Source organism: Lepidochelys kempii, chromosome 15, assembly GCF_965140265.1.
Source record: "Lepidochelys kempii isolate rLepKem1 chromosome 15, rLepKem1.hap2, whole genome shotgun sequence".
Classification (NCBI taxonomy): Eukaryota; Metazoa; Chordata; order Testudines; family Cheloniidae; genus Lepidochelys; species Lepidochelys kempii.
In genome coordinates this window covers 10172455-10187434 of record NC_133270.1, presented here as the reverse complement: position 1 = coordinate 10187434, position 14980 = coordinate 10172455, and the positions used below count along the sequence as shown (strand labels likewise).

General features: G+C 42.0%; 1 protein-coding gene across 8 annotated transcripts in view; it reads right to left on the bottom strand.

Moving 5' to 3' along the window:
* CCDC60 (coiled-coil domain containing 60) overlaps positions 1-14980 on the bottom strand; it is a 113465-nt gene that overhangs the window by 61554 nt on the left and 36931 nt on the right. For 7 of the 8 annotated variants that reach the window (XR_012155064.1, XM_073312892.1, XM_073312894.1 and 4 more), the window contains exons 2-3: positions 3035-3127; positions 1181-1272 (exon numbers count right to left, since the gene is read on the bottom strand). Coding sequence is in view for 7 of the 8 variants with exons in the window: in XM_073312892.1 (XP_073168993.1) it covers positions 1181-1272; positions 3035-3127 (185 nt within the window). In the remaining variant the exon portion in view is untranslated. The remainder of the gene's footprint in view (positions 1-1180; positions 1273-3034; positions 3128-14980) is intronic. The other variant, XM_073312896.1, reaches the window with a different exon arrangement.

The window sequence follows — 14980 nt, the reverse complement described above, 5'->3', positions numbered from 1 at the left end:
ATGGGAGCAGCGGAGCTGGTGCTTGGGGCGGGGGCAGTGCATGGAGACCCCTGGCTGCTCCTATGCCTAGGAATCAGAGGGAGGACATGCCGCTTCTTCCGGGAGCCGCACAGAGCTATGGCAGGTAAGTAACCTGCCTTAGGCCCACTGTGCTGCTGACTGGGCTTTTAATGGCCCAGTCAGTAGTGCTGATCGGAGCCGCCAGGGTTCCTTTTCGACCAAGCATTCTGGATGAAAACCAGAGACCTGGCAACCGTAACCCAGAACCTTTGCTGCTCAATAGTTAAGGTTATGTTGAATTTTATACTTAAAGCAATTTTTAAATCTCTTATAATGCATGTTAAAACTAAGGGGAGGGGGGAGGAGGAGGAGATTTTCAAAAGCATCTAGAGTATTTCAGAGCATAAAGCTCACTGAAAGTCCCACTCCTATCTAATGTGTGATGTGTTCATTACAAAACATTAAAGGAGTCGATCTTCAGCCCTGACTCTGATTGCAGTGTCTCACATCTCACGGAAGGAGCCAGAGAGGGAGTTCGCATCCTGCAGGCCCAGAGGTAGAACCAGTGACTGGTTGCTGTCCAGACCCAGCTGGCTTGAAAGTACATGGGATCCAGAAGTTGGGGCCAGTTATAACAGCCTGGTGACTGTCCCCTCGGGAGGACTCAGTCAGGGCTGTAAACACACTTCTCTTTCTTCCATGTCTGTTTTGAGACCAGAATTAAGCACAGTATTCCAAGTGAGTGCATACATCCCTTTCTACAGTAGCATTACAATATTTACACTATTATTTTTGATCCCATTCTTTATATACCCTAACATTTTGTTCACTTTTTTGACTGCTTTGATTATTGATCTGACCACATTATTGATTTATAGAAAGACTGAAGAGAGGGTGCCAAGCATCTTAATAAACGATATTATAATAATGCTGTAATGGTGCTTTGTGAGAGCTCTGTGACATAGACCCACCCAAACTATCACCATTTCTTCATGCAGAGATGACATCATTTTGAATAAGCATAAATGATAGTGATAGAGTAAAACTCCATTTCTGAACTGTTGGTAGGTACCATTGCCTAGTTTGCCCATAACCAGAGTGTGGCTATTGCAGCCCAAGGAATCTCTCTTTTCCACCCATGGCCTTAAAAAGTCAATTTCTGTGTATTCTAGATTCTTACCTTGTGTGGGTAAGATCTTTATTCAGAGACTTCAGATCCTTTTCTATTTGTTTAAATGGTGGAGGCTTCTTCAAACGTTCTTGTGTAGTAGACTGAAAATAATTGTAAGGAAAAGAAACTGGATGTTAATGAAAATAGTTCATTAAAGTGGAGAAAGCGGATGCAGCTAAACTGAAGGTTGCACAGTAGTTCCTAGGTTCTTTTAAAAATGTTACTAGCTGTCAGTAGTCACAGCTTTCGGATACTTTCAGATGCAGGACTCTACCTTTTGTTTACTCTCCAACGTGCTTACACATCTATTTAAAAAATCAGGAGCAACCAACCTTCCAACCTTCAGGTTTGTGCTAAACAGAAGGGAGATCTGGCAGGTTTACAGTAAACAGAAGGTGAGAGCACACGGCAATCCATCAATCCATCCATCCATCAAAATCTTGCTGCTAGACTTTCAAAGGCAACCCAGGCAAACGGTTAAATACAAACGTGAGAGGGAAATGTACTTTAGAATAGAAAATGTGGTAACCAGCTTTCTAGTTTTTTCTTTAAATTTATGCTGTAGGAATTGCTTCAGTGTAGATAGCCACAGTCTGTAATGTAGTTCTGCATTGTTGTATTACACATCAACTGGAACATACGCCTGGGTGATCTTGGATGAATTACAGCAGCAGACTTGCCACAGTAATTGTTCTGTGCTTAGCAGAAAGAGGTATTGGAGTAAAATATCTCCAAGCCATTCAATATTTAAAAATGATGCTGTTAGGTCACTCCAAGTGCAGGCTGGGACCGCTCTACTGACCTCAGTGGAATAACACCAATCTATACCAGCTGGTCCTATAGATCTAAGTGTGTGCTATGCTGGCAGATGCCCTAAAAATCAATAAAATATAAGTAACTTTTTGAAATGAAAACTATAATAATCTGCTAACCATTTCTACATTAAGTGTAAATATAGGTTAAAATCCAGGCCTTTTAAAACATGTAAATTCAAATGAACAGAGTGGAAGAGATTAGCATTATTAAGCATAGACATTAACAGCAACAGTGTTACTAAATTAAACTCGATAAGTTTATGGAGGAGATGGTATGATGGGATAACATGATTTTGGTAATTAAATATTCATGGTAAATAGACCCAATGGCCTGTGATGGGATGTTAGATGGGGTGGGATCCGAGTTACCCAGGACAGAATTTTCTGTAGTATCTCACAGGTGAATCTTGCCCATATGCTCAGGGTTTAGCTGATCACCATATTTGGGGTCGGGAAGGAATTTTCCTCCAGGGCAGATTGGAAGAGGCCCTGAAGGTTTTTCGCCTTCCTCTGTAGCATGGGGCTTGGGTCACTTGCTGGAGGATTCTCTGCTCCTTGAAGTCTTTAAACCACGATTTGAGGACTTCAATAGCTCAGACATAGGTGAGAGGTTTTTCACAGTAGTGGGTGGGTGAGATTCTGTGGCCTGCGTTGTGCAGGAGGTCAGACTAGATGATCATAATGGTCCCTTCTGACCTTAGTATCTATCTATCTAAATTAGGACCTGATCCTGCAGTCCTTCCCCCAGGCAAACTTTATGCTGACTTCAATGGTAGATTCACCTGGGTAAGGAGAATTGGCCCATAAAGTTTAGAATGTTTATCAGCGAGAGAAAAAGCAGGATTTCTTATTGCTTTTTGAGAAAAGGATTCAATAAACTTGAAAGTAATGATGTAGTATCATGACGTGCAGTAAAGATTTAGGTCTCGATTCAGCAAGGTACTTACGTAGGTAACTTTCAGCATGCGGGTAAGTCTTATTGTCTATAATTATGCATGTGCTTAAGTACTTTGCTTAATGAGGACCTTAGTGAGCAATTTAAAGTCACCTTTGGTCTTAGGGAAATCTTTGCAATAGTCACTGCATCCGCTTTCTTTAGTACTTCTTCCTGAACAGCAGATACCTCCTCTTTTATTGGTTCCTAAAAAATAAGTCAAACGTAATTATTTTGTACTGCTACTGCTACGTATTGGTGTAATATAAGAACAAGATCTTCAAAATTAGTTGCACAAATCAATTTTCTTGTGCTAATCTACCTGTGCATATTTAGTCATAAATGACAGCTAATTTTCATATGAAGAAAGGCATACAAACCTGTGTAATTTTGGCGCACAAAAATGCATTCACATTTGAGGCATATACAAACACACCATTGTGCAAAATGCATGCATAGATTTTAAATTAAGTTGCTTGAGTGCTTAAAGTGCTTTAAACAACAACATTTCTCTTGGAAAACTGTTTAGATGGGTCACTGCGTCTAACCTAAAAGGTAAATCCAACTTCCAAAACTTGGAATAAATAGGAAATTAATTAGCTGTATTTGCTGTTTTCTGAAGTTAGACATTGTCACAGATCACCACTCAGCACACAACCAAGGCTCAGATACATGCAAGCCCCTGAAGTGGAACACAGGCACTTCCTCAGTCCTCCAAGCACCAGTTTCTTTCAAATAGGAGGAAAATATATTCCCACAGGTACAAAAAACAAAACTATTTTAAATGTTAATAAAAGACAAAAGATTACACAACTCTGAACTATGCATGGTGATCAGGTTGAGAGGACAGTAAAATGATTAATTTTTCCTGCAGTATTCTTCAACTAAAGAGCTGGTTTATTGACTAATTTAATCAAAGCAGGCTAGCCAGAAGCTTTGGTTAGCTGCATCCAGAAGGTCAGGGCAGAGCTGACTGTATACTGAAGGTGAAGAGGTCTGCTTGATGCATACCAGACTCAGTGCTTTGGGTGACGTGCTCAATGAGCAGTAAGTGTTGAGCACCACCAGGATAGCGTGTTAAGGAATGGAGGGTGTAAAAAAAAAACAAAACCCAACCAACACACAACTTTAGCTAGAACAAAGTCCTCAGACACTGGAAAGTTGTCAGGATCGATGTTCCACTGTGTTGACTGATCCATCCCACCATCAACCTCAGCCTGGACCAGTCCATGCAAGAGATCCACTTCCTGGACACTACAGTGCTAATAAGCAATGGTCACATAAACACCACCCTATACCGGAAACCTACTGACCGCTGTGCCTACCTTTATGCCTCCAGCTTTCATCCAGACCACACCACACGATCCATTGTCTACAGCCAAGTTCTACAATACAACTGCATTTGCTCCAACCCCTCAGACAGAGACAAACACCTACAAGATCTCTATCAAGCGTTCTTACAACTACAGTACCCACCTGCTGAAGTGAAGAAACAGATTGACAGAGCCAGAAGAATAACCACAAGTTACCTACTACAGGACAGGCCCAACAAAGAAAATAACAGAAAGCCACAAGCCATCACCTTCAGCCCCCAACTAAAACCTCTCCAACGCATCATCAAGGATCTACAACCTATCCTGAAGGACGACCCATCACTCTCACAGATCTTGGGAGACAGGCCAGTCCTTGCTTACAGACAGCCCCCCAACCTGAAGCAAATACTCACCAGCAACCACACACCACACAACAGAACCACTAACCCAGGAACCTATCCTTGCAACAAAGCTCGTTGCCAACTGTGTCCACATATCTATTCAGGGGACACCATCATAGGGCCTAATCACATCAGCCACACTATCAGAGGCTCGTTCACCTGTGCATCTACCTATGTGATATATGCCATCATGTGCCAGCAATGCCCCTCTGCCATGTACATTGGCCAAACTGGACAGTCTCTACGTAAAAGAATGTAAATGGACACAAATCAGACGTCAAGAATTATAACATTCAAAAACCAGTCAGAGAACACTTCAATCTCTTTGGTCACTTGATTACAGACCTAAAAGTGGCAATTCTTCAACAAAAAAACTTCAAAAACAGACTCCAAGAAGAGACTGCTGAATTGGAATTAATTTGCAAACTGGATACAATTAATTTAGGCTTGAATAAAGACTGGGAGTGAATGGGTCATTACACAAAGTAAAACTATTTCCCCATGTTTATTTCCCCCCCCCCCCCCCGCTGTTCCTCACATGTTCTTGTCAACTGCTGGAAATGGCCCACCTTGTCACTACAAAAGGTTTCTACCCACCCCCCGACTCTCCTGCTGGTAATAGCTCACCTTACCTGATCACTCTCATTATAGTGTGTATGGTAACACCCATTGTTTCATGTTCTCTGTGTATATAAATCTCCCCACGGTATTTTCCACTGAATGCATCTGATGAAGTGAGCTGTAGCTCATGAAAGCTTATGCTCAAATAAATTTGTTAGTCTCTAAGGTGCCACAAGTCCTCCTTTTCTTTTTGACTGACGACTGACTGCCAGTGGGGCCAAATGAAAACAATTTTATAAAAATGGAAGTAAGGCACTAGGGTCAAAGCACCAGCAGTTGAGATAGGATATTCTGAGGAAAAGATATAAGATAGCAGATGAAATGTTGAGGTAGTGAAAGGTAGCTCTATACCTAGAAGCCGGACTCAGTGGACCCGGAAAGCCCCTTCACTGCACAAGCTGTCCCACTGTCAGAAAAGAGCACTAGTAGGCACTGACATTCAAAGAAAATTCAAGCAGTTTTAGGCATCCTTCAGTCCGCTTTCCCTCCACTCCTGATTTTTCTTTCTGGTTTTTCTTCACCCTTGCTCCTTCGTTGAGGTGCTCTTCTCTTCCCAGCATCTCCAGCAGCAGTGGAGTTATTTGCCTGCCCTGCTCCTGCCAGTATGTCTTTCCCAGCCAGTGACACCAAGAGCCAGATTCTGCCTCATTTATTATGCTGAGTAGTATCCTTACTCTGTAAGTAATACAACTAAAATCAGTGGGATAGCTTGTGGAATAACATAAAGCTAAATGTGAGTAAGGGTGACAGAATCTAGCCCGAAGATTGCATCAGTTGTTTATATTCATCAGCAGCAGTACAGGACACTTCACCATGTAGTAAGGGTCAGTGCAAAGCTACACTACCCCAGCAAGTGCATCAGGCGGCAATGTTCTCAGTCAGACTCAACTCCTCCCTTGAATTCCCATTTGCACTAGTTGAGAAGAAATTTGTGACCATTCTTTCTGGGGTACAATATACCTCTGCTCCTGTGTACGGCAGCTCTATTGGCTACTGAGAGGCAAAGGAAGGGCAGAGACATGCCTCCAGCTACTCTCTGCCAGTGGCGGATTTACAGTTAGTGGGGCCCTGTGCGCAGCTGCACTTTCGGGGCCTCACCCTTGGGACCCAGCCAAAAAAAAGAACATTCTCTCTGATCTTCTCCCCGTTTTTCATTCTTTTTTTCATCACTCTCCTCCTATAAGTAATGGGAAGTATATTAAAATAAAGTCAGGTACCTTGATTGGGGCAGGGGATTGGAGTGCAGGAGGGGGTGCGGGAGGCGTGCTCTGGGAAGAATTTTGGGTGCTGGGTGTGGGCTCTGGGCTAGGGCAGGGGGTTGGCGCTTACCTTGGGTGGCGCGGCTCCCAAAGCGACCATCACCGCCCCCCACCGGCAGCAGCTCTTAGGTGGCAGCGGGGGAGGGGGTCTCTGCAGGCTGCTGCCCACAGGCAACACCCTCGCAGCTCCCGTCGGCCGCAGTTTCTGGCCAGTGGGAGCTGCGGAGTTGGTGATTGGGGTAGGGGCAGCACACACAAACACACACACACACACCCCATCCAGGGGCCACAGGGACATGCCGGCCACTTCTGGGAGTGAAGCAGCGCAGAGGGAGGGAGGCAGAGCGGGCAGGGAACCACCTTAGCGCTTCTGCTAGCATGTGTCTATGCACCTCTTGTGGGGAGAGGGGCAGTGGGTCTCCATGCGCTGCCTGGGGCAGGAGCAGTGCGCGGAGCGCCTCTCCCTTCACCCATCAGGGATGCGCACAGACGTGCCAGCAGCCAGCCGCTTCCAGGAGTGGCACGGGGCCATTGGCCACGGCACGCAGGTAGCCTGCCTGCCTGAGCCCAGCTGGCCGGGACTTGGGGGCAGGTTGTCAGATATTTGTCCTTCATTTTGGGGGGCCCCCCCATCGGTGGGGGCCCCGTGCCGCCACACAGTTTGTTTCATGGTAAATCCGCTCCTGCTCTCTGCCCGGTCGCTCTTTGTGGGACACAGCCCTTGCGCTCCCCTAAGCACTGGAGATATGATTCAGGCAGCCCTAAAACAGAATGAATGAGGGGGTTGTCTATACACCCTTCTCCCCTGTAAGATAATGTTAGCCCAGGGCAGAATCCAGCCTTGAAGTAGTACCTGTGTAGTTACAACAGCATCATATAATAACAGAGTTCTGTCTTTTTTATTTGCAGTGTCTGAAATAGGAAAAAGTGAAGAAAACTATATGGAAATGTCTCATCTGTTAAACTCCCAACATAATATTATTGAAATGAGCCACATAGACAAATATGATATGGTATGTGCAGGATTCAAAAAAGGATTATTTTTTTGATTGTATTTCTCTGAATAAATACGCTATGAGGAAAAATCCCATCTCCTTTTTAAATATTTAAAGGACAGTTCCAGAGATCATTTCCCATTTTCAATATTACTGGATTGCCATGACATAATATCACACAAATTCCATATGTATGAAGCACTGGTATTTTTATAAATATCAAAATCCATAAATTATCTATGGAAACATGACCCAAAGTAAGGCTGCATGGGAAATCATCCAAAACCATTTCTGAGGATGATGATTAAGGTCAGTAATTTTTGTTGAGATCAGGATGTACGTTGTGGAGATAAATGAACTGCAGAGAAGCTACAGCAGATGGAGCCAGATGCCACCTGATTGGACCCAGCTCTGTTCTTGCAAAATTGAATCTGAATCCTTCCCATGCCTATCAAACGTTGCTTAGGGCACAAATGAAGATCTACCTTCCCCGTCTATCCTTGGCCATCCTTCACCCATCCTCTATGTTGTTAAGTTCCATCAGTTTCCCATCTCTAAGTACTGTTTGACAGAGGGATTCTATCAGTCGCCTCCTTTTGTGTGTTCCTGCAGCTAACCGGTGCATGCATCCCTGCCATAGGGCTTCATTTTTAAAACACATCCCAAATATTTTCATTTTCTTTTCTGGATAATTCTGCAGATAAAAAGTTGTTGAACACTCTGACAAATCTCAGCATTTGTTATAAATTCTTTCCATTGAACACCTAGTATTTTCCTGAGGTATTTGCTGTTGAAGGCATTTAGTCACCTGTCTATATCTTTGGTGGATTTCCAGCTTTCACATCTATATGTTAAGGTGGAAATAACATTTGAGTTGATGATTCATAGTTTGGTTTTGAGTGGTAGCTTTTCAATGATCATCTTGTTTTAGCTGGTGAATGCAGCTGTTGCCTTGCCAATTTGTGATATTATTGCCTTCTGGCTATCCCCATTGGCTTGCATGTTACTGCCAAGATATGTGAATTGGCTCACCACTTGCATTCCTTTGCCTTCTAAAGTAATGCAGGAGTTGGGAGTTTTATTACTGCTTTACAGTTATAGTTGCAAAATGTTAATGTGTTTGAAATGAATCTGAGCTGCCTCCATCACAGAGTGCCTATTAGCCATATGACTGACTTACTGCATTTGTTGCCGGCCTACCATCAACCTAGTAAAGATAACTCTTAATCATATCAATAAATCTAATCAGCTCTCATGAAACCCTTGATGCTGAGGTGCCAAAGCTTCATGTTTTGGCTGCCTACTGGACTGAATTCTGAATGTTGTTTTTTATAGGCAGTAGTCAAGCTGAGTTCCAGTGCGGTACTCAGAGCTTTTATTTTATTTTACTTTTTAACAGCAACTACTTTGTACTGGCCCTTTCCCCCTTTCTCCTCCATTAGAACAAGGAAATGTGAAACAGAGGAATAAGGACTGAAGGAGAATTCGTAATTTAACACAGATTCCAAGGCAAAAAGCTTCATTAAGAATGAGTAATGTAGAATTAAGATTGTGCTCAAAATAATATTAAAAAAGCGCTTTAGTCTTTTTAAAAAAAAACAAACACAAAACCAAAACAGAAACAACAGAAATTCTTAGATACAGGGCCAGATCCTCTGATCCATTACGGGTATACTACACCAGTCTGATGATGCAAAGCACCCTAAATTGGCCAGTTGTGAATTCTCCTTGCTAAGGGGAATAGTTGGCTAATGTTGCAGTAGTTACCATGCCATGATCTTCGTGTTGTGAGTGCAGAAGGAGTAGGGAAATAGTACACGAAGGATGTAAAAAGAGAGGAAAGTTATGTTTTTTGCTCAAGGCACAAGACAAACTCAGGATACATGGGATCAATTCCCAGGTCTGACACAGACTTCCTGTGTGACCCCAGGCAGATCCCTGATCCAAAGCCCACTGAAGTTAATGGGAGCTTTTCCAGGGGTTCTGGATCAAATATCGACTCTCTCTGTGCCTCTCCTCCCCATATGTAAAACTGGAATAAACTACACGTCCCGTTACACTTAAACTGCACAGGGATTTTCCAAAATAAATTCATTATCATTTCTGAAGAATTCAGATGCTGGGGATCATAAAGGTACGTAGAAAGGAGCCACAACCCTGCTGTTTCTGTACTTGAAAAAAAGCTTAAATAGCCTTGTTTTGTTTATCCAGTCTGTTTCCCTCAGCTTATTATTATACCTCATGGAAATCCTTGTCTCCAAGGAACACTGACCTCATTTTGTTACTTTTTTAATAATTAAAATCCTTGGGACAAATTAATCCCTGGTATAACTCTGCTAGGAGTTCATGTTGGCTCCCTGAGTGACTATTATTCTGGTAGCCCTCTTCCTTATCAAATCTTTTCATGATAAGATGACCTGAAAGACACACAGTATTTCAAATGGGTCATCACAAGTTGTTAGAAAATTTTTCTCACACTTTTAAATGACATCTCTATTTTTGCATCTCAGATTCCTGTTTGCTCTTGACAGGTTTCAGAGTAACAGCCGTGTTAGTCTGTATTCGCAAAAAGAAAAGGAGTACTTGTGGCACCTTAGAGACTAACCAATTTATTTGAGCATAAGCTTTCGTGAGCTACAGCTCACTTCATCGGATGCATACTGTGGAAACTGCAGAAGACATTATATACACAGAGACCATGAAACAATACCACCTCCCACCCCACTCTCCTGCTGGTAATAGCTTATCTAAAATGATCACTCTCCTTACAATGTGTATGATAATCAAGTTGGGCCATTTCCAGCACAAATCCAGGTTTTCTCACCCTCCGCCCCCCACAAACTCACTCTCCAGCAGGTTTACTGATTATCATACACATTGTAAGGAGAGTGATCACTTTAGATAAGCTATTACCAGCAGGAGAGTGGGGTGGGAGGAGGTATTGTTTCATGGTCTCTGTGTATATAATGTCTTCTGCAGTTTCCACAGTATGCATCCGATATGCATCCGATGAAGTGAGCTGTAGCTCACGAAAGGTTATGCTCAAATAAATTGGTTAGTCTCTAAGGTGCCACAAGTACTCCTTTTCTGTTTGCTCTTGTGTTTTGTTTGTTTCATTGATGTGGTTGTTAGGCAACATGCCAAAGGGTTTAGTTTTATGCAACACTACCCAGCCCATCTATTCACTGTGTTTTGTAGTGTCTGACCAATGAAAGTATTTCCACTCTTGGTTAATGTTTTCTAGACATCACCGCATTGCTGATGTCAAAATTATAAATGCTTCCACCACATCTTCCCTCATTTTATATTTAAAAATAAGATGTTTTGGATATGCATTAATCCATCCCATTAGAAATGGATGTAATCTGTGCTGAACTGAAATTTTTTTGGAAAAAAATATCTGCCTTTCAGAGTGAGAATGCTACAGACTGTCATTCTGGTATTTAGTCAACTTTAAACAGAGTTTCAAGTGAACTAGGAAACAGCTGAGTTCCAGTCAGAAATGAAGGGGCTAGAGACATATAAACAGCTTTGAAAATTGACAATTTTTAGTCAGATGCAGGACTTCCTCTTATTGGAATGCTATATTAAAATATGAGAGTTTGTGAACCAAGACAGGAGTTGCTAATAAAATTACCAGATCAGTATCTTCTACAGCAGAGTCTCCATTCAAGAGAAAAACAACAGAAAAAGAACAGGCTACTCTGTCTTCTTTCATAGTGAGACCAAAGTTAATTTGAGAAGGGGTTGGGAAAGGCACAGCTGGATAGCCTCAGGAGATTCAAGGAAATGTAACTGAGAAAGAATTATCTCTTTAATTACTTCTGACCAAATCAATAAAACCTGCAGAATACAGAAGCATGACTGCCTCATGGCAGAGGATGAAGAACAGCAAAGTTGAAGATGACCATGAAACTAAAGAAAAGGCCAGACATGCTGGGAACTTCAAAGCACTCCTCTCTCAATGGAAAGATACCAGTAAAATAAACAAACACATGCAAAGGGGAATGGTAATTTCTGACCACTGCTCAGCACTAAAGATTGTTGAATGTACACTTTATTGTTTTAATATGTTAGAGAAATCATATGTTTGTCCATTTCACCAGCGACAGGAGGAGGGAGGGAAGCAAAAAAATCTGATTTATCGTTTACCGCTAAGCTTTGATGTTTCTTCCATACCAGTACTGTGGGGGAATGATTTGCTGAGGAGGGAATGATTTGCTGACTGGATACATTTAATACGCTATAGCACTTATTCTTGTAAATGTATTTTAGTAAGGTAGGCCAAAATGTCATCTCTCTCACGGCTTCATCCCCAGATGAGTAACAACAGTGAAGCTTGGAGGTCAAAAATGTATACATCAATGTGGCCAGCTGTGTGCATATGATGGGGAATAATCTTCTGGCTAGTCACAGATGGAAAAGGATGTGTTTGATGCATTGGCTATTTGAGAATCTGATAGCAATGAAGATTTCTACTAGGACCTAAGGCTATCTAGCTTAGGTACTTATATGGCCCCCATTACCACAGTAATTTAGCAGCTCACAATCTTTAATGTATTTATCCTCAAAACATCCCTGCAAAGCAGAGGACTATTATCACCATTTTACAGGAAAAAAAACCCGAGGCAGAGAGACTTGCCAAACGTCTCACAAAAAGTCCATGTTAGAACAGGGCACTGACCCCCCAGGTCTCCCAAGTCACAGGCTAGCAACCTAACCACTGGAATATCAATCCTCTCCTATAAGTTGATTTGGTTAGTCCTGTCCATGGACAGTTGAGAGGATGCACCAAAAGGCATTTGATTCTTGAATGACCTTTTCTTACATTTGAGGTGGGAAGGGAACAGAATGGCTAGTCCACCTCCAGATTTGTTCTCCGTGGTTCTGGATATGTGGTGAATGTTCTGAGGTGAACCAACACTGATCATGTGGTGCAAATTAGCCAGGTTGCTGTGATGCAGAGCAGATCTGGCAGATTACCAGCAATGAGATCATGGATGGTGAAGGGTTTATTCACCACAGAATGTGCATTGACCAGCAATATGAAGTTCAGGTGTTTGTCTGATTTGGGGCTATGTTAAGTAGCTGTGTGGGTTGCTCCAGATTGGATGCAGTTGTATTGCTGTCTTCTTTCTAGGCACTGGCTCGTGTTTCCTCTGTTTTTCGTTCTTGATTTTATGACTTGTCTTGGAGAGGAATGCAGATTACCTTAACTGGCAGCAGCAGTAATCTACAGAGCGGCAAGACTGCTCAACCCCCTGGGTTCTGAGATAAGATGAGCTACATCGAGGGGTGCACCAGTTCCTATGGTCTGGCAAGTGTGCTCAACAACCTGGCACTATCTTGTGCTGTGTGAAGGGGCAAAAATGGTGGAAAGCAGAGTTGCAAATAGGAGGTATTTTTAAAGGCCCAGGCATTAGGCAATTTCTGGGCAGGTAGGGGAGGAGGTGTCACTTATGTACTGATTGATGTAGGGTGTCACTTGGCAGGGAAAGGAGGAGAGAAAAAGTACATGCTCCCAAGGAGAGACAACAAACCAAAATAAAAAAGTGTGCAATAGTGTGCTAAATTCTTCCAGCATGCAACTCCAGCCCCACACATATAACTAAGAATTTTCCCATTACATGTAAGCTCTATACAACAGGGATAGAACACAAAACAATGGTGTGGGAACAGCGTAGCAGATAAAACACACAGACTTGACCCTCTCCCTTTGTAAATAGCACTTGACGTTTCAGCTGATCACAAATTTTAGAATTTCCAAAATTGGTCAACCTTTTTCCAAAATTCAACAATTTTTATAATGAACATTTGTATTTTTTACCATCTCCATTTAAAGTGCAGTCATGCCAAAAAGATAATGTATTGTCTGGACAGAATGGCATTGACATTTACCAAAAGTACCAACAAAAATCTCAGAAAGACTGGCTATGTTGTCTGTCACTGTCATGCTAGTAATGGAAAAGAGCTTCAATGACAACCTGCCCAGAAGATAGCAATGAAAAATGCAGAGGACTTTATGGCTATGGTGGTAGAAAATGGCTATAGAACTTTTCACCAATTGTGAAGTTGTCTTGGTCTCGTTACTAGTGAATAAATACATTCATGATCAAAGCCATCATCATAATTGGCATCCCTTCCTGTCATCCAAATTGAGATATGCTTTCAGGGAGATAGTAGGGGCAAGCTTGCACTACTGCTGCTTGTTATGTGGATAAACAGAGTATTTTGGTCTGAACGGCTGTCAAGCTGGCATCTCTTCTAAGAACTAAAATTCATTTTAAGCCATACAAAAAACAAAACAAAAAGTGAAAAATGCAACATGACACAGACTTCTTGGCACAATTTCCTCACACAACAGCTGGTCCAATATGTCAGTCACAAAAGAAAGGAAGTTGGCTGCTCTTTCTAAAGAACTTTATATAAAATAAGCCAAATCCTAAAAGTCCCTTGATCTTAAGAAAGAATAAAGTCTCTTTAGAAGGCATAATGGCAGGGGGAAATATTGGAAGAGTGAACAACCAATTATGGCGGAACTCAGGCACTACCATTGGAAGAAATTGTGGCTGTGGAAGCAAGTATATATATATTTTTTTCCCTTATAAACACAGCATAGGATGGATCAGTCACTAGAACTTGTAACAAGCTCTGAGATTACAGTTACTTCATAGTTTTTTTAAACAGCCCTTTTCTGGAAGAGAGCACAAAAGAGTCATGTGACTCACAAGGGGGTTTCATCAGTTTTGTCTGGCTTATTTTGCATTTACTGACATCTCAGGTGTAATATCTGAAACAAGTTTAGTTTTAATTATTTTTATTTTGTTCTCTATTTTTCTGTACTTTGCCAATAATAATACTAAGACAACCTGCCTGGGGTCTTGGAGATTGTTACTGGGGACAATCATTGGCTAGGTGCCACACAGAGACACTGAACTCTGACCTCAGGGAAGGCAGAATCAGAAGTGGTTCACAGCTTGCATACAAGGACAAAGTGATTCTGCAAACAATGCTGAAAGGGGGTTGGCAGGGACCAATCAATGCATGAGGAGAGCTGAGTGTTCTGAAGGATACTGGGTTTTAGGTTAGAGTTATGTGAATTCCTAAAAGCTAAATTCTGCTCTCTGTTTCTGAGTAGCTTCCACTGAAGTCAATAAGTTTCAATGAACACCACACATGTACATCTTGGTCCAAAATTTGGCTATTAATGTTGTAGAAAGCAGATCATCCTCAGATTACTGTAGAAAATATCAAGCAGCTTGTGCGGGGCAAATGAAAGGCTAAAATTGCTTATAGACACAGCATTTTAGGTCCATATTATCTTCTGCCAATGAACTCTGAATGCCCTTCTAACATATGTCTTGTATACCGACAAGCTAGCTTACCATATTTCTTTGAAAATATCAAATCCTTCTCACTAAAGGAAAGCCATGAGAAACAGAAATACCAGGGCAAGACTTGCTAATTTCTT